We start from the raw sequence: 20,520 nt of genomic DNA on the forward strand, positions 1-20,520 counted from the left end.
CAAATAGATTTTATAAAAATCTTAATTTATTTAAATTGTTAGGAATATGTAAAGAATTAGTAGTAATTCCACGGAAGAGTGTCCACATTAAAAGTTGTTTGATAAAAAAATCAGTGCATCGTCATCTCTTGAGCGGCGTTGGTGTGTCGCCAGCACTTAGAATTTTAAGTTAGTTTTATTTAGTAAATGTTTATTTTATAGATATAAAATACAAAAACATACTTTATAATGAATAAAATTTAAATATAACAAAATTACCTTATAATGGTACGATAATCATATTAGAAAGCAATCCAAAAACATAAAAAACACAATAAAAATAAATAAATAACATCACTAAAAATACAAAGAACAGTGATACAAAACACTTTATAACAACGAGTTACACAATAAAAAAAACACCGGCTTGGCGATTTCCAGAAATCAGTAAACGGAAGGTAAGTTTAAAACTTTTTTTTTATTAAACAAATGTAAAATGACGTTCAGCCAATTTTTTTTTAAATCATGTTTGTTTACTTTTGCCATAATTTCTTTGACCTTCAAATGATCTATGATGCCACGCACCAACGTTTATTCAATTTGTATCCGCAGTCGACCTTTCCGATGGAATTTAAAAAAAAATCCCAATGACGTTATGATTTTTATTCTTTGTTTATTGAAAAGTTACCTAGAGAAATATTTTTTAATCTTTGTCATTGTTGTAAAAAATAGTTTGTTTCTAATATAATAGGAATTAAAATTATACAATAATACCTAAATAGCAGGGCGAACCACTGGCACCCGTGCCATAAATACACGACGTATATTTTGGCCACGTCGATTATAACAAAAACACTATGAAAAGATTATGAAGTAGATACCATGGAGTTGACATAATAATCGTAGACAAAATCATTCTATGGCACGCCTAACCTTATGATACATTTCTTCTTTCATCTCAAATTAGTAAGGATAGTAAACCTATGTAAAAAATTGAACCGATCTTTATAGAGTTTTACTTTTGCAATTGGTTAAAGAGTAGTTGAGCGTCGGTGGCTCAGTTGTTTAAACACTTGACTTGTAATCTACAGGTCTTGGGTTCGAATCCCGCCGTACCAATGTGATTTTCGAATTTTCATATGTACATAATTTATCCGACGTTCTTACGGTGAAGGAAAACATCGTGATGCCTGCACATATCGGCGAAGAAATTCAAAGATATGTGTGAAGTCAACCAACCCGCAGTGCAGCGTGGTTGACTATGGCCTAGTCACCCTAATTTAGGGTATTCTCCGAGCTCCTCGGTGGGGACGTATAGTGAGCTGGTGATGATAATGAAAGATATTGTAAAATTAAAAATACTATAAAAAATAGTATATCGTCTGTTCAAGGAGTTTTTACACGTTTTTAGAGTCAAGCCATTAGAAAAGAAGAAGAAATTGAATTATTCAAAATTAGAACACATTGTCGACGTCATCACTTTTTTATAGTCTTTTTCTGTACATATTTTATCATTACACATGTCTCCGTTAAAATAGTTTGATTTCTAAATCTTTTACGATATACATCGTCTTTGCGTTATTTTCCAATACATTCAATATAATATCTAAAACATGTCCACTATGAGAGATTATTAAAAATGAAACCAAGTAACATCACGAATGTCCATTCCGTACGTGCCTTTATCGTAAAAAAAGTAATCGTGCGCGCGCTTACACGACTTAATTCCCGCCATATTTGATGTCATTTTTTTTTTCCTTATTGAAAAACTAGCGGTTCCCCTGCGGCTTGATCCGCATGAAATTATAAAAACTTTATTTTATTGCTTACATTTGTGAAATTCATAACTGGAAATGTCAAAATTCCCATAACAACCTTGCCTAGTTGGCAGCTTGTAGTTTATGGTCCCTTGCTCACAAGTTTCCACTTTATTTACCCCCTAATTTTAATAGCGTGTAAATATATAGCCTAAAGCGTGTCGTAAGTGCAGGTCTTTTATTAATGAAAGAATTATTCAAAAATATGCTGTAATTGACACCCTACGCCACGAAGTAGTGTGTGTTTATACTTTATTATCTATACTTCTATACTATTATAATAAAGCGTAAACACACACTTCTTTGTGGCCTAAGATGTCAGCAATTACACCATATTTTTGTATAATTCTTTTTACAAAAAAGCCCTACACTTACATCACGCTTTAGGCTATTTATTATCACGCCATTAAACTTAGGAGGCAAATGTTTTGGATAAAAACCCTAATGTGGGAAAGAGACCATATGTTGCAGCCAACATCAATGAAGCAAGACTGTCAAGGTTTGTCATGTCATGTCATTTTGACATTTGTAATTGATAATTTGACAAATGTAAACAATAAAATAAAATTTTCATAATTTCATGCGGATGAAGTCGCACGGGTACAGCTAGTATTAGTATATACAAACACAGCTATGTTTTACATACCTTTTGTACATAAGTATCTTTATCAGTGCATTATTACATGTTTTCTCTGACCCTAAGTTATCTTAGGGAAATATCACTTTCTAGACGAATGTCACATAAATAGTAAATAATTATATTTTAATATGAATGTTCTAGAACGTTATTTAGAGGTTATGTAAGCTAAGTAATATAATACGAACGTTTAGATGGATGTTATAGTTTATGTTTACATCATATTAGAAACTAAAATCGAACTACTATTATAAATGCGAAAGTTTAGATGGATGTTTGTTAGAGTTTGTAGCCTAAACGACTGAACGGATTTCGATGAAATGCTACAGATATAGAGGATAGTCTGGAAGAACACATAGGCTACTTTACTCACTTTTGTTTATTTACTTTTTTTATAATATAAGGCGGCAAACGAGCATGCGGCCACCTGAATTCACCGAAATGGAAAGCGACCGCTGCCCATAAACATCCGCATATGCAGATGCGTTGCCTACCTTTGATTGACGTAGGAGGAGACGCACATAAAGAGGATATTTCATCTTCCTATGCATGTCCTCCATCGTCAAATCCACTTCCCCTTCCCATCCTCTCATAAGAAAAGGGTGGTAAAGAGAAAGGGACTTAAATTAGGCCTCCGGCACCACACTCATCAGACGAAACACGGAATTGCTTCCATTTCACGCCTGTCTTCTGTGTGGTCTTGGTCTAACACCGGGCGTGCCGGCCCATTCATGCTAAGATGTTAAAGCGGGCACTACCACTGTGAATTTTTTAATTTCTATTACTATTCTGAGTTATAAATGGTATTTAATATGCAAATAATAAACACGCGATATCTGCATGATCGGACGGGTTTTGTCAACCTAAGGACGTCGAGACGTGTTCTTCAAACTCGATTTTTATTTATTTTTACTGTTACTATGTTAGTCAGTGAGAGTGTCGTTGGCGCAGGAGTAAAGAGTTCTGCAGGTCCCGGGTTCGAATCCAAGCATTCCAATTCAATAAATTACCCAATGTTATGATGAAGGAAAACGTAATGCATTACGAAACAAAGCTATACAAGACGTCAACTTTAAACTCCTAACTTAGTTAAGTTTGTCCCTTTACAAAAATCCGATAGTTAGAACAGGCAACAAACTTTGACTAAATACTCAAATGTGTGCGATTGTCAATTATTTCAAAGCCAATTTTACTGTTTAGTTGCACAACTATAGTTTGTCTAAATAAGATAGATTAGTTTGATAAATGACTTAAGACAGGTATCGTAGTGGCGAGACACGCAGCGAACAATTATGAACTATCGATATTCGGTTTAAATATTTATCGAAAATTATTATTTACTTATTAACTAATTTGAAGGACAATTTTAGTATTGATTATAATGTAGAGAATTTAGCGATGACAGAAATAATAGCGAAATCCAATTCGATTACGTACAGCTGTAGTAATAAACATTATTTTTCTCTCGTTATTTGTAATGGTTCTGCAGGTCATTATTAATTTGAGAAAACAGTGTTTTTTTCAATTCATAAGTTTTAACAACGAATCTATCGATTCCAACTTCTATAAGAATAAAAAGCGAAAATCGATAAGATTCATGACTGATTACACAACCCATCCCTACTAAATTTTAAATGAATTGTCAAACTAATCTAAATTATTTAGACACACTATAGAAATCGAGTAGCGCACACCTCTATATAAGCTCATAGAAAGCGAGACTAGACAGTTGTGCGATAGTTTTGTTGCAGGTGTGCTGTTAACCTTACTAAACCGATTTCAAAATAACGTAACTCATACTATTAAAACATTTTTAACATTGACTATAAAAAATGGACTAAGCAAAGCACACTTGAACACAACACATATACACGAGAATGCAAGAATCGTTCGTTTGATTTCACCGTAGAACTGCCGCTTGATTAATCCTGTCCCTTAAAAGTCGAAGGTTTGAAAGTAGTAAGAGCATTAATATAAATTACAATATCTGTCAGTTTGTAACCGCCTAACAATGCTATCGATACCGTTATGAAATCTGTTTATATTTTTAATTTATTTATATGTCATGGGAAGAATAAAAACTAGCAAAGTTTGTTAATAACACACATAAAAAACATACAGACGAATTGAGTACCTTCTTTTGGGAAGTCGGTCAAAAAGGGATAGTAGTATTTCTTCATTCGTTTTCTATCATCTGTCATCTCTGTCACTCCCTTCTTGATGTTAGATTTCACGCAATCCATCTCTTTCTAGGTAATACCGGTACACTCGCTAAAGCGCTTGTTTAAACGCGTATTGAGTGACAGCCCAAGCCGAGGTCCCTTCTCGGGGGCCCTTGTGCCTAATCACTACAAGGAGCGTCCACCGAAGCGATCTGACAGTTAGATGGCCTCCCAATCCGGTAATAATAACGAAGTAACGGCTCGTGCTGAGGCTCCTGAGGTAGCCCTCGAGCTTTACTCATAAACGCGGTTTAGGCTAAGCGCCATGCGCTCTGTCTCCTCAAGCCTGGTGAATCTATAAATGCCTCTTCAAGACAAACAGTGGCCATTCAGTCACGAAAAAAAGCTCTTGTTAAATGATTCATCCCTCCTCATAAAAGGATGCTAACCTTTTATTCCTTCACTAGCTGTTAGTCGCGACATCGCCCGTTTAAATATAGCCTATATTACTCACTGATAACGTAGCTAAACAATGGTGAAGTAATTTTTGTAATGGTCCCAGTAGTTTTTGAGTTATTTCAATATATAAAAAATACAAATCTTTCCTCTTTATATTAGTATAGATTTCTTTACCACTGAAACTACTCTTAAACTCTAATATACTTGGTCTAGTTTTTTTTTAATTGACGAATAGTGTTGTAACATCGGCTGTAGAGTCAGAAACAGAACAGAACAGAACTGAACTGATTATTCCTGTTTACACTCTTCGTTATTATCGTCGTGATAAGGTTAGTCTTCAGACAATTCACTAACCTTCAATAAAGATAATGTTTTAATTTATTTAACATAAAAAAAAATGTTTCGATAAAAAATGTCAAAGATCAACTGAATTGTTAATTAAAAGAAATAAAAGTTTGACGACCTGGCTGTAAATAAATTGACACTTGACGTAGGACATGAAAAAAAAAAAAGTAACTAGGCTATTATGTTCATAATCTGTGCTTTTCATCGAGATTCGTTTTGAAGATGCGTTCTAACACGCATCTATCTTACTTCTAATATTATATTACAAATGTGAACGTTTAGATGGATGGATGGATGTTTGTTAGAGTTTGTAGCCTAAACATCTGAATAGATTTCTATGAAATTTCGCATACATGTACAGGATAGTGTGGAAGAACATATATGCTACTGGGTTTTGGTTTTTTTAATACAACGCGGACGGAGTCGCGGGCGAAATCTAGTTAACAATAATAAAAAACATGCTGTGATTGCTGACACAATAAAGATGTGTATGTTTACGTTTTATTATATTAACATAGAAAAAATCTTCGTCAACCAAACATTTGTACTACACTTCAATACGTGTAGAACTTTCAAATATATCGCCTTGATCCAAAACTTCCGCGGCCCTTGCCTCCAAATATAATGTCAACTCGACACAACACGTTTTATAATCTGTGCGTTATTTAAAGAAAGCACGAACACGAATCGACCGCGTGCTATGCACGCTCTCGTGTCGTGTCGTCCCCGAAAACTGCCGCCATTTTGGATTGCGTTTACGAGGAATGCTACGGTCGTATATTTAGATTTAAAGAATGCATTTATTATAGCCGTGGGCTGCTACCATTAATAATACTAATATTATAAACTTGCTGTTGCTCGTGACTTCGCTCGCGTGAAATTAAGAATAATAAAAAATGGTGCCTATGGTTACTCACAGATTAGTTAACTTTCTAATGGTGAAAGATTTTTTGATATCGGCCCAGTAGTTTTTACGTGGATCGAATACATACAAAAATACAAATCTTTATATGATTAGTAGATATGTGAAAGGTTAAATGAATAGTTGGATGATTGTTATGTAGCCTAAACGAGTTAAAGGGTCTCGTTGAAAAAAACACAGGCTACTAGCGTTAGTTTTTTTTTAATTCCATGCGGACGGAGTCGCGGGCTACAGCTAGTAATATCCTAAAGCGGACGCATTAAGCCAGCTTGGGTGACAGGCGTCACTGACTAAGGGCGACTAGCCCCGACTTAAAAATCTCCAAAGTCTAGATATATTTTTAAAGATTAAAAAACCGTAAAATATTTATTTTAGAATTTCAAAGTCCATTGTAGCTTCTTTTACAAAAGTATTACAGATAAAAGAATATGCAAGGAGTTTTACATAAATTAAAATTACAAAAATAGGCAGCGCGTTCCGACGCGTTCGTCACGCCAATTTAAAAAGTTAAAAGCCGAACGCGCGTAATGCTTATGTCAAGATTTCCCGCGTTCGTTATTTGAATAGAAACTTTTTAAAAGACAATCAATTTATTTTCGGCCAGATCAATAATCCAATTTTTAATGCTTTATTTTAATTATTTCAAATTAAAAAGATTACTTTAATTTAAAAGAACTAAAAATTACGATCGATCTTAATATTATACATGCGAAAGTATTCATGTACGGATGTTTGTTAGAATTTGTTACTCTTTGCCATAGATGTAGAGGATAGTCTGGAAGAACACGTAGACTATTTACTTTTGTTTTTCTTAATTTCAAGAGTACGAACGCGGGAAAAAGCTAATACATTCATAACAGCAGCAACACGAGTTGTATTTTTAAAAATAACATCAAAACGTTATGGCTGTTTGCCATAAGTGGCCAGTTATTTGTAACATCTTTGTTATTGAATTAGATAAATTCGAAACGTTCCGCCATTTGCTACGTAGTATTGCTAGATGAAAATTGAATTTACGCTTCAAACATGCCATAGTATATGTAGCATCATCGTGAGCGTCAAATGACATTTTTAGTAGGATTTTTTGGGAAGAAAAAAACGTCAACCAACTATAAGCAATGTACACATTCTTGGATTCGAAGATCAAAGACCTATGAAATAAACAATGAGTCAATCGAAGTCTGACCACACCCTAATATCTGTGCCAAAACTAAATATGTATTTACGAGTTGTTGCCCGTGACTTCGTCCTCGTGGTATTAGTAAACATACGAACTATATAAATAACAAAAAGCTACGTATCCCTCGGAAACCGGATATTTCTCGGGGATGAACCTTATCCCATGTGTACTCCATGTTTTATTACCGTGAAAATATATAGCCTAAAGCGTGTGGTAAGAAGAGCTTTTTATTAAAAAAATAATTATTTAAAAACATGCTGTTTGACATCCTACATAACTGTGTGATGTTTCTTATTTTAGTATAGATAGTTATTGCTCGCGATTTCGCCCTCGTGAAATTAAAATATATAGCCTATGTTACTCACAGATAAATTACCCTTTTGATGGTGAAAGAATTTTTAAAATCGGCCCAGTAGTTTTTGAGTTATTACAATACATACAAAAAAAAACTTTCCTCTTTATAATATCAGTATAGATTCAAAAGCGAATTATTCTTACTCTGATAAAAATGTTTCCCTTATCATCAGAGTTTTTAAACAATATAGTTTGTTTATATTTCAAAACGAGATGCTATGTCTCATTGTTGATATGTTGCTAACCAAACAATCGGTTTGATTAAACACGTGCTTTATTGTAACGGAGTAAACAGAATCTAGGTAGTTCTAAGGGGGCAGATTGAGATGGATATCGACCCGGCTTATATATTTATTAACGACATTAGTAAACTTTCAAATGTTATTTTATCTTTTTCACTACTGTATACTATACTAGCTGTTGCTCGCGATTTCGTCCGCGTGAAATTAATGTTTAATAAAAAATGTAGCCTATCTTACTCACAGATATATAACCTTTCTAATTGTGAAAGAATTTTTAAAATCGGCCAAGTAGTTTTTGAGTTATTTTAATACATACAAAAATACAAATCCTTCCTCTTTATATTAGTACTAGCTACTCCCGTGCGACTTCATCCGCATAAAATTATGAAAATTTTATTTTATTGTTTACATTTGTCAAATTATCAATTGCAAATGTCAAAATGACAGGACATGACAAACCTAGCAACCTTGCTTCCTTGATGTTGGCAGCAACTTATCGTCTCTTTTGCACATTAGGGTTTTTATCCAAAATATTTACTGCCCAAGTTTAATGGCGTGAAAATATATAGCCTAAAGCGTGACGTAAGTTTAGGGCTTTTTATTAAAGAAAGAATTATTCAAAAATATGCTATAATTGCTGACATCTTAGGCAACAAAGTAGTGTGTGTTTACGCTTTATTATAATAGTATAGATAGATACATCTTACTTCTTACTAATATTATAAATGCGAAAGTTTAGATGGATGTTTGTTAGAGTTTATGGCTTTTTTGTGTCTGGGTCGTCACTTGCCTTGAAGAGGCATTTCCAGCACCACCGGGTTTAAGGCGGCCGAGCGCAGATAGCGCTTAGCCTAAACTTCGTTTGTGAGTAACTAAGTTTTTATTACCGGATTGGGGTTTGTAGCCTAAACTGCTGAAGGTAACTAGATGATTGTCATAGATGTATAACATAGCCTGGAAGAACACATAGGCTACTTACTAAGTTATTTTTAATTCCGAGCGGAGGCAATCGCGGACGAAAGCAAGTGTTTTTATAAACTTTTATCTTTTTTCATCCCTTTTAAGTCAGTTGGGGCAAAAACGTTTATTCAAAGGTCAATACTGATTGTGGTATTTAAAAACAAACAAAAAAACACAAATATGCAATCGATAGTATACCTTATTGTACCGCAATATGGTTGATTTTATCTTCTCATGTTTAGATAAAAGTGGTGTGACTATTATCAAACTTGAGAAGTGGGGTTTCCTCGTAGTGGGGAGAAATTGTATATTATTTTTTACTAGCTGATAAGAGTATGTTAGTTTCAACTAAAGGTCTTGTAATATATACTAATATTATAAAGAGGAAAGATTTGTATTTTTGTATGTATTGAAATAACTCAAAAACTACTGGGCTGATTTTAAAAATTCTTTCACCGGCTGCAAGGTAATTTACCTGTTAGTAACATAGGCTAGTAGAAGTCGCGAGCAAAAGCTAGTGTATTATATTTAAAGGAAATATGGAATTTTTCTTTTGACATTACAAACAGACACTCCAATTTTATTACATCCAATTTTAGTACAACTAGCTGTTCCCGTGCGACTTCATCTGCATAAAATTATGAAAATTTTATTTTGTTGTTTACATATGTCAAATTATCAATTACAAATGTCAAATGACATTATGACAAACCATGGCAACCTTGCTTCCTTGATGTTGGCAGCAACTTATGGTCTTTTTCCCACATTAGGGTTTTTATCCAAAATATTTACCCTCTAAGTTTAATAGCGTGAAATATATAGCCTAAAGCGTGACGTAATTGTAGGGCTTTTTATTAAAGAAATAATTATTCAAAAATATGGTGTAATTGCTGACATCTTAGGCCACAAAGAAGTGTGTGTTTACGCTTTATTATAATAGTATAGATAGATAGATATTGCCCAGGGCGCCGGAAAATTCTAAAACCAATTTTCTCAGGCTTATTTAAAATTGCTTCCAAGGTTCTTAATCTCGGATAACCACATTAGGGTAATATTATATTTGGAGTTTATTATATAAAATAATTATATCTATTCCCACCGCAGACAGACCACAGAAACGTTACACCCCAACTAACAGCTATTGTGTGTCATAAATTCTATAAATAATTTCGCTTCTAACTTACGTAATGTTACATGTATTTTAACAGTGGTAGAGCCCGCTTTAACTTCGCTCGAATGGGCCGGTTCACCCCAGCAATACCACCATACAGAAAACAGGCGTCAAGTGGAAGCAATTCCGCGTTTCTGATGAGTGTGGTAACGGAGGCCTAATTTTAGGCCCTCTCCCTTTAACCTTTTTCTTGAGAGGAAATGATGGGAAGGAAAAGTGGATTTGACGGTGGAGGAGACGCATAGGATGGGGAAATGTCTCTTTATGTGCGTCTCTTCCTCCGTCAATAAAAGTTAAGTAACGCATCTACAATTGCGGATGTTTATGGGCAGCGGTCGCTTTCCATTTTGGTGGATTCAGGTGGTCGCTTACGTTTGCCACCTTATATTATAAAAAAAAAGTTTATTTAACTTTTTTAGTGAACACGTGATGCAACCTGCACATATTTGTTAGGAAATAAAAAAAATGTATTGTTTTTTTATATTACAAGGTGGCAAACGAGCAAGCGGCCACCTGAATCCAACATGGTGAAACAACCACTGCCTATAGACCTCCGCAATTGCAGATGCGTTGCCTACCATTAATCGACGGAGACGGACATAAAGATGATATTTCCTCTTCCCATGCGTCTCCTCCAAAATCCACGGTCCTTTTCCATCCTTTTCTTATGAGAAAAAGGGACTAAAGTTGGGCTGGCACCATACTCATCAGACGTAATTGCTCCCGAAATTGGTAATGGTAATTTTAGACAATTAATATAATAATTACAATGTATTTAACATCAACAAATAGAGTACTGACTGCTGGAATGGCGCGCTATTCTAACACGTCTTGACATTGACAGCTGTCAGATAGGGACGGGAAATCTATGCCGATGTTCTAGTGTTGCCCGATTTTCTTGTTACAGTGAGACTTAGGGAAGTGACCTGTTGACCAAGTCCTGGTCACTGAGCTGGTGTTACATTATATTTTCTGATCGTTTTCAAAGTTCCAATATTCATTTCAATTTTGTACTGACGCAATATCTAATGGCGGAGGTAAATATAGATTTTTTAGTACGATTCAAAGGAAATCGTTAAAATAGTTTCATTAAAATACGTCGTAATGACGTAAGCGCGCGAAATTTTCGGCCAGTAATAAAAAGTGTAATTAACAATCTTAAAATTAGAAGATACTAGTTGCTCGCGACTTTGCTTTCGCGATATCTATACTTCTATACTTTTATAATAAAGCGTAAACACACACTTCTTTGTTGCTTAAGATGTCAGCAATTACAGCATATTATTGAATAATTCTTTTTTTAATAAAAAGCCCTACACTTGTGTCACGCTTTAGGCTATATATTTTCACGCCATTAAACTTAGGGGGTAAATATTTTGGATATATACCCTAATGTGGGAAAGAGACCATAAGTTGCTGCCAACATCAACGAAGCAAGGTTGTCATCATGTCATGTCATTTTGACATTTGTAATTGATAATTTGACAAATGTAAAACAATAAAATCTAATTTTCATAACTTCATACGGATGAAGTCGCACAGGAACAGCTAGTATAAAATAAAATAAAATGTAAAAACGTAACCTATGGTACTCAGTGATAACATAGCTTTTTAATAGTGTAAGAATTTTTGAAATCCGTCCAGTACTTTTTGAGTTATATCAATACATACAAAAATCCAAAAATGTAAATCTTTTTCTTTTATAATCTAGATAATAATATAAAAAGGATTTGTACTTTTGTATTTTTGTATGTATTAAAATAACTTAAACTACTGGACCGATTTAAAATATTCTTGCTTATAAGCCGTGTTATCCCTTACACAGACTATATTTTTACTTTTTTTAAATTTCACTTGAGCGAAGTCGCTAACAGCTAGTATTAAGTAAAGATATATGGTAGACAAGGAAAAAGTTGAGTTTTAAAATGGATACTAGATGGCGTTGTTAATTATACGAATAGTGTATTCTGTTGGGCTTGAATTTCGAAAATATCGAACGCGTATATTTTCGAAACAAAAACGAAGGAGGTGATGTCTGTTTAGTATTCTTTCACATTATTATTCTTTTATTAAATTTATGGTAATAAAATTCAGTAATAAAGTTCAGTGGTAGAGCCCGCTAACATCTTCGCACGAATTGGCCGGCTCGCCCGGTGTAATACCACGACCACACAGAAAACAGGCGTCAAGTGGAAGTAATTCCGCGTTTCGTCTGATGAGTGTGGTGCCGGAGGCCTAATTTTAGTCCCTTTCCCTTTCCACCCTTTTCTTAAGAGTAAGGATGGGAAGGAAAAGTGGATTTGACGGTGGAGGAGACGCATAGGAAGGGTAAATGTCCTTTTAATGTGCGTCTCCTCCGTCAATTATGGGTAGGCAATGCATCTGCAATCGCAAATGTCTATGGGCAGCGGTCGCTTTCCATTTCGGTGGATTCAGGTGGCCGCTTGCTCGTTTGCCACCTTATGTTATAAAATAAAAATCGTTAGCCAGTCTTAGACCTGTATAGATAAGTTTTCTCTTACCGCTGAACGCCGCGTGTCGGGATCAATAAATCGACCTTTGAGAGTGATATTTGCAAAACATATTATATTATCTATTATTAATTACACTAATTATATAAAGACTTCCTTGTTTATAAACACATGTAGGGTGCGTGGCTTTATATATATGCACTAGCTGTTTCCGTGCGGCTTCATCCGCATGATATTATGAAAATTTTATGTCACTGTTTACATTTGTCAAATAATCATTAGCAAATGTCATAATAACAAACCTTAGCAATCTTGCTTTCTTGATGTCGAAATCGGCCGTGCCGTACGGAGATTACCCGGATTAAACGCGACTTGCACTTACACTTTTTTCTTTTGATTTTAGAAACAGATATTACAATTTTATTATATGTATAGATCACCGGGTCAAATAAGTTTGTCGGACTTTTTAATAGTATTGCGTGTGTATAAAAGCGAATTACAACCGTTCTTGACCAATGGAGCGTTATAACGCGAATTTTGTAACTTCTAGGAAGAAAAATCGCTTCTTCACATAGTGTTGTAAAAAAGATAGCTACATAATTCCTTACTAATTATTAGAAAACCCTTCCAATTCAAATCATAAACAAACTGGACGTTTTAATTCGAAATTTTAAAAAAAAGTAAGCGAAAACAAAATGTTTAGAGTTTTGTATTCTGTTAACATTAATTAATTGTTAAATAAGACGTTAATCCCTAAGTAAATGATTAAATAACGTTTAAATGAATGTACTAAAATTGCATTCAAATCTTTCATAGTAACAGGAAAAAAGCTAAACAACACAAGTAATTTCATCATTTATTGCTATTGGAATAAAGTCGAAAATCATTGTTACGACATAAATGTCGCCAAAATAATATAATCTTTTAATTTGATCTCTATTCCCTAAGTGTTAAGGGTCAATATCATTTGTAGGTTAAAATGGCGCCTTCGCGAACAATAATGGCGGCGGGCATAGATTAAAAATAAGAACAATACGTCCTTGACATTGCTTTAAATATAATACAGATAACATTCTGTTAAGTTCGTTGACTTTATATTTTATCTATGAATATATGTTATCTCCTTATTTGGAAATATTATCTGTGATGTTTTTTACACGACTGACTCAGGAATGTTTTTCACGCTTCGTAATGTATGTCAATTTTATCGTGGTTGGGTCTAGCACGAAAATTTTCGGCTATTTCTTAACTAACTAAATTTATCTAGTTAGGTGATTCTTTGTCTGTTTTCGTTACCGGTTAAGTTTTTCTGCTAGGATGGGTACACTTTGATAGTTTCATGCCATCAATCCCACGTTAAAAATCAGCTATCGTTTTCAAGACTAAATTTAATATCGATCTAATTGACATTTTAAATTTGGTCGCAATTTATGTTGTAATGCCCGAATTCATCATGCCAATTTCACGCTAGCGGACAGTCACTATTTGGAATTTGTTGAAAAAGTAATACTTTACATGATAATAATAGATGGCCCGGAAAATCAAAAATGTATACACACCCTACCGGTTACGAAAACGGGAAATAAATCTTCTTACCTAACTGATTAGGTAAACAAAAGAAGCTAAATTTTCGACAATTAGTAACGTAATCGACATTTGTGTGTGTAGGCAAAATGTAAATCTCTCTGTATACGTTCTCGCTGATATCACGCATAATTTTCGTGATAGCCTCCGAAGAAATTTTTCACAGAACCAGCAATACAAACGCTACAACAATGTAGCTATTTCGTAGTAAATCCTCCATTTCTCTGACAATGATTATCACGTATTTTCTGAGATATGTGCTACTAAGAACTAAATTCCCTTCCCACTTAGCATTCATATATGTACAATTTTGCTGACAACATTTCAACATGTAATTTACCCATGGGTAGGGAATAACTTTCCTTGACTGTATAAGTGCAAATGATTGCATATACACTCGACTTTGCGTTTAACAAATAAGAATGTTTGTACAGTTAAGAATGGCTAGGGCTGAACAACGCTCAGTTTTATCTGAACAAACGGATCGTTCAGATAAAACTCTCAGTTAAAACTGATCGTGTATATCTATACTATTATAATAAAGCGTAAACACACACTTCTTTGTTGCCTAAGATGTCAGCAATTACAGTATATTTTTGAATAGTTCTTTCTTTAATAAAAAACCCTAAACTTACGACACACTATAGGCTACATATTTTCATGCTATTAAACTTAGGGGGTAAATATTTTGGAATGTGGGAAAGAGTGTAAGTTGCTGCCAACATCAAGGAAGCAAGATTGTCATCATGTCAGGTCATTTTGACATTTGCAATTGAGTATTAGAAACAAGTAAACACGGGAACAGCTAGTAAATACAGCTTATGTCAGAGTATTGTAGCATTTTAATGGTTCAAGAATTTATAAAATTGGATCAATAGTTTTTTAGTTACATACAAAAATGCAATATTATTTCTGAACAGTTGTCAACCCTAGATACTTACATGTATTTATTTAGAGATATCTCTACAGTATTTATTCTATTGCACAGGGCACCTTGGGGCGTGCGACACAATGACATTTATATATTTTTTTATATATATACAATCAAGGAAACTTGTGGTGTTCCACTTTAGTTACAATCATTTGAACATTTTGAAACACGCGAAACAAAAATCAAAACAACGCAGCTTATATCCCAAGCCGGTAACGAAGTAACGGCTCGTGTCGAGAATCCTGAGCCCTCGGGTTCTACTCATAAACGAGGTTTAGGCTAAGCGCCTTGCTCTCGACCACCTCAAGCCCGGTCAATCTGTAAATGCCTTGAAGAGAGGCCGTTCAGTCACAAAAAAAACGCAGCTTTTTTTATAATATACGGTAGCAAACGAGCAAGCGGCAACCTGAATCCACCGAAATGGAAAGCAACCGCTGCCCATAAACATCCGCAATTGTAGATGCGTTGCCTCTACTAATCTGACGGAGGAGGAGACGCACATAAAGAGGACATTTCCCCTTCCTATGCGTCTCCTCCACCGTCATATCCACTTTTCCTTTCCATCCTTTCCTCTTAACAAAAGGGACTAAAATTAGGCCTCCGGCAACACACTTATCAGACGAAACGCGAAATTGCTTCAACTTCACGCCTGTTTTCTGTGTGGTCATGGTATTTCACCGGGCGAGCCGACCCATTCGTGCGAAGATGTTAAAGCGGGCTCTACCACTGTTAAAGATGTACTTATAAATATGTCTACAAAGTCTATTAGTGATACACGGCTATGTTTTTATTATGCTTTCATGCACTCACTGCTAAATAATTAGTTATTTCTAAGAGGCAAAGTTTTCGTTGCAATAAACAAAGTAGTTCCTGAAATGGAATACCGCTGATTTCCGCGATAGTACATTATATGGAGACGGAATTAACCTTACGTTCCGTTCAGAGCCCAGCATAGAAGATTTTTATCGCAAAATTAAGCATTCTTCCAATGAAATAAGGTTTAATTTTACTTAACAAATCTTTCATGTTCACTCTTGATCAGAATACGTGCAAAGTAAAATAAATCTTAGTTCAATGGTGTAAAGTTCAATTTTATTTGCGATGAAAGAGATGATAAAAAATACGGTCTGTAAACAATTTTTTCGTGATTTTTCCTTGATTATAGAAGTATTCGGGGTTATTTTTATTCCACCCTTAGGGTATAAGGTGAACTGATAATTCAATACCAAAGGGTAAGCGCGTCCTAAACATGATATCAATTTTAGTAATAAGTAAATTAGTATTGTATCTCTAAATGGGAAGGTAATTTAATTCTTTAACTGGGTCTCTTCTGATAGATCCTATACTAAGGTCTCTGTCTATACCACACCGCGTAAACCGCTAGCAACAGGTAATGCCAGACTATCACGCGCGCGCCGGCGCACAGTTTGTGATCGCCGCGTGAAATTTGCAGTAACCATCATTTTACATTTTGTAGGACAGTCTTGTATCAAGTGAAAGTTTTTAAAAAATAATCTTAGTTTTAAGTTGTTTACTGGTATATACTACATTAATTTTAAATAAATTTAATAGTGAAAACTATTGTTTTTTTCTTTTCCTACTTTAGCGTCACATAGCATTTTGTGAAACCAAAACTATGTGACACTTCTTACAACCGGATACTTCACTTCGACAGCGCATGCGAAATGACAGACGTCAAAATTTTAATGGATTTTGATATTAAAGCGTGACTTTATCGTAGATTATTATGAAGTAATACGATTGTTTATTAAAAGATTTAATAAAAACAAAGCACTTAGGTAATTGTTTATATAATTTAGCTAGTTAACTTCAATGTTTTGTTTTGGATTTTTTTAAAGCCGGTGTAAAAGTGAAAAAAAAGTACTGAATTGGGAATAATATTGATGCAGCTTTGTTGTTATTGTTTTGTGTCGGACGCCATTTAATTATCTCTCATTAAAATAATAACTAAATGATTACGGTAATTGTTTGTAATTATGCTATCTGTTTACCACTTGTTAAGTTATTTCTTATTATTATCATTTAAACTATAATTTATATACATACGTTAAATAATGTAAATATTTTTGAAGTATTTAATGCTATAGAACGGTATAAATCGATAAGGATATCTTACCCGATGATTTACTTACTAAAACTAAATTATAGCAGCGCAGCCAGCGCTACCTTACTCTTTGTAAAGAAGTATCAAGATAGCATTTTCTATGCCTAAATTTACTTTGTATGTTTTCTAACATAACTAACCGCGACAAAAGCGCCTCTTACCGGGCTAGATATCCTTTTTTAACATGTTATGAAATCATCTTGACAAGTTGACCAATTCAGATGAATTCAAAATTAAAGGATTCTTTCCCCTAGTAGAAATCCTTGTTACAACATTACAATAGCATCTGCTAAAGTAAACTCAATTGCTATTGTGATATGGTTACAAGTTTAGTAGAAGTAAAAAATAACAAACAACACATTTATTTTTACATATGAAGTTTGCAGAAAGCGTCTCGATTGACCTCGCTCCAATTACAATCAAGATGTCAATTTAAAAATAAATGCAACAGTAAAATGCATTCACAGTAAACAGTGAAAACGAAATGTATATAAGGATACATTCTTACCGGGGTTATCTTTATAATTGGCTCATTGCTGAACATAGCATCTACAAAGGATTACTTTGTCATCTTAGTGTAGCTTAATTCAAACAACCCGTGGGACACGATGATCAGATCATCCCCCAGTAGGAATTCTAAGCTCCCAAAACTTTTTAAATTTAAAAGAGGCAGAATATAAACTTCCTTCAGTAAGCTTCCGCTCCAGTCAATCTATTCAACAGGTTAACTCAGGAAAGAGATTTAACTCCAGTTAATATCAGTAGTTCCATGATCTTTTAACTTATTAAGATATCTTATTTAAACCGGGCCATCTCATAATTACTTGGGTATGGTATAAAAAGACTGGTCTCGATACTATCATTGTCACTCTAGTCCGCGCGATATCAGACGCGTGGACGGCGCCCGCGCGCCTATAAATACCCAGCTCGCTTTAAATTCCGTTTAGTTCGTATGTTGTATTATCACTGAGAGCACGTTCCTCTTTCCAGATGTGCGCCGCGATCGATATGTTGGCGTCGGAACAATTATTCTACGGCCACAGTCCGCCAGCTGGTTTCCTAACAGACTACACGCCACCACGAAGACAAACTAAGATCACCGCAAGAGGATATTCATCACCGTGTCTGTCTGTGCTCAAACCTGTGCAGTTAACTTTAAAATCAGCTCCCAGATCGTGTATACGATTATCAACAGAAAAGAAGAAGAAACACGTCGTGTTCGCTGATGATAGAGGGTTTGCGTTGGAGCATGTCAAATTTATGACAGAACCATCACATGTGCCGCCGTACTGGGCATTCAAAGTCGTAGCTAGTCCACCAGTTGAAAGAAAAGTGAAACCAGTGCTAGATTTATGGGAGACACGCTTTGTGCAACCTGCTTCAGATTATTTGGAATTCAGAAGACGGATCACAGAAGAGTGTGTGTCATTAGAGAATGTTATAGTGAAACAAAACGAGTTAGCGGTAGACGGTACTGTTAAAGTGAAGAATCTCGATTACTTAAAAGAAGTATTTGTGAGAACCACTCCTGATGGATGGAGTACTAAGGAAGATACTTATTGTGCGTTTATAGAATCAGGTCCTTTGTTACAAAATGGAGTTTCAACGTACGATACATTCGGATTTCAATTGCAACTACCTATACATTCGAGAAGATTGGATTTCTGTGTCGGATTTCGTTGTCAAGGTAAAGAATTCTGGGACAATAATAATGGAAAGAATTACACGATAGAAAAGTCATCTACAAAAAGTTCTCCAGCGGTGTCATGTGCTAGAATTAACTATGGAAATTCGTGGTCAGTTAAAGCGGACTATAATGGTAACACTCCTTATTGGTGAAAGTGAATGAAAACTATTCAAATGGTTCTTTTTTTGGTTCTATCAATCCTTAAGGGATCTGTGATGCTTGTGCCATACTGTCAGAAGATAGAGGTATCTATTTTTTTCAAATTATCGATGTTTTTTTAAGTGATAGTGTTGCGCGATTGTCGATATTTTTAATGAGACGTTATTTTTAAGTGAGATAATCTTTTGGTATCGTAGACTCCGCTGATTTAAGCATAGACAATACTATTTATTTTATTATATAGGTAACATAGATACCAATAGAAAGCGCAATACTTTCACTTTAGTAAGGGTTAAGTTCGGTTGGAGATTTATGTAAACTTGCATGAAGTCTGACTAAACACTATACGCTTAGTTTGGTCACTTAAAGAGTCCTTTAGTATACTTCTCCTACTAAATATAAAGGTCTCTAGCGACCAATAACCGATTGAGTGTAACTAATTAATTTATTTAAATATATGGCTGATATGTTAAAATTAAGACTTTTGTTGATACAAATGGTTAGTAGTGTTTATGTTGTGTTAAAATCAAGCTTTTTATCGAAAAGTTTTAAAATTTTATCTTGTTATCGATATTTTGTGATTGTTATTGACAACACTAAAATATAGCACATAGCAAAGATTATTATTTAATGATAACTAGGCGGGGAAATTAGTTACTTATCATAAAATAACTTTAATGCTATTAAAGTAATATATAATCTGTAAATCGTCACTATTTTGATAGCTTTAAAATATTATCGTCATAAACTAAATCAATCTATAAAATTTTTATTTGAATAGACTAATCCAAAGGTTGACTACCCCTTAAATTGACGGATTAACAGCGGTTGTCAACCTTTTAAATAGGAATGTATGAATTATTCACATGTATGTCACTTTTAAATCATACTAATATTATAAATGCGAAAGTTTAGATGGATGGATGTTTGTTAGAGTTTGTAGCCTAAACTGCTGAACGGATTTTAATGAAATTTGGCATAGACGTAGAGAATAGTCTGGAAGAACACATAGGCTACTTAGTTTTTTTTTTTTAATTCCACGCGGACGGTGTCGCGGGCGAAAGCAAGTAATCTATATTGTTTTTAAATATGAAAATTCTAGCGATGTTTGCTTTTTAAGGCTTGGCGTTATTTATCTGAGGTGATTTTTGTTGAATTGAATTAACAAACTACTGGTTATCGTCCGTAACTTCAATATTACATTTTTACCTACGAGAGTTGAACGTACTTACGCCCCTTACCTTATCTTAGGTCGTAAGAACTGAAGTTTCTTTGATCGGCAGCCATTTTAATTGAGGTCAGTTATTTATAATAGCAATTGTTTGATGTATTATA

The 20,520-nt window shown here is 34.4% G+C and overlaps 1 protein-coding gene across 1 annotated transcript; it reads left to right on the plus strand.

Annotated features, from left to right (window-relative positions):
• The first annotated feature begins 124 nt into the window (after nt 1-124).
• On the plus strand, nt 125-20,139 carry LOC106107666 (protein phosphatase 1 regulatory subunit 3B-B). The gene is made up of 2 exons (XM_013288632.1): nt 125-437; nt 18,330-20,139. Exon 2 carries the CDS (start codon nt 18,330-18,332, stop codon nt 19,176-19,178), a length of 849 nt encoding a protein of 282 aa, XP_013144086.1. The 5' UTR covers nt 125-437; the 3' UTR covers nt 19,179-20,139.
• The last annotated feature ends 381 nt before the right edge of the window (nt 20,140-20,520 follow it).

Source organism: Papilio polytes, unplaced genomic scaffold (genome assembly GCF_000836215.1).
Source record: "Papilio polytes unplaced genomic scaffold, Ppol_1.0 DF821956.1, whole genome shotgun sequence".
Lineage (NCBI taxonomy): Eukaryota > Metazoa > Arthropoda > Insecta > Lepidoptera > Papilionidae > Papilio > Papilio polytes.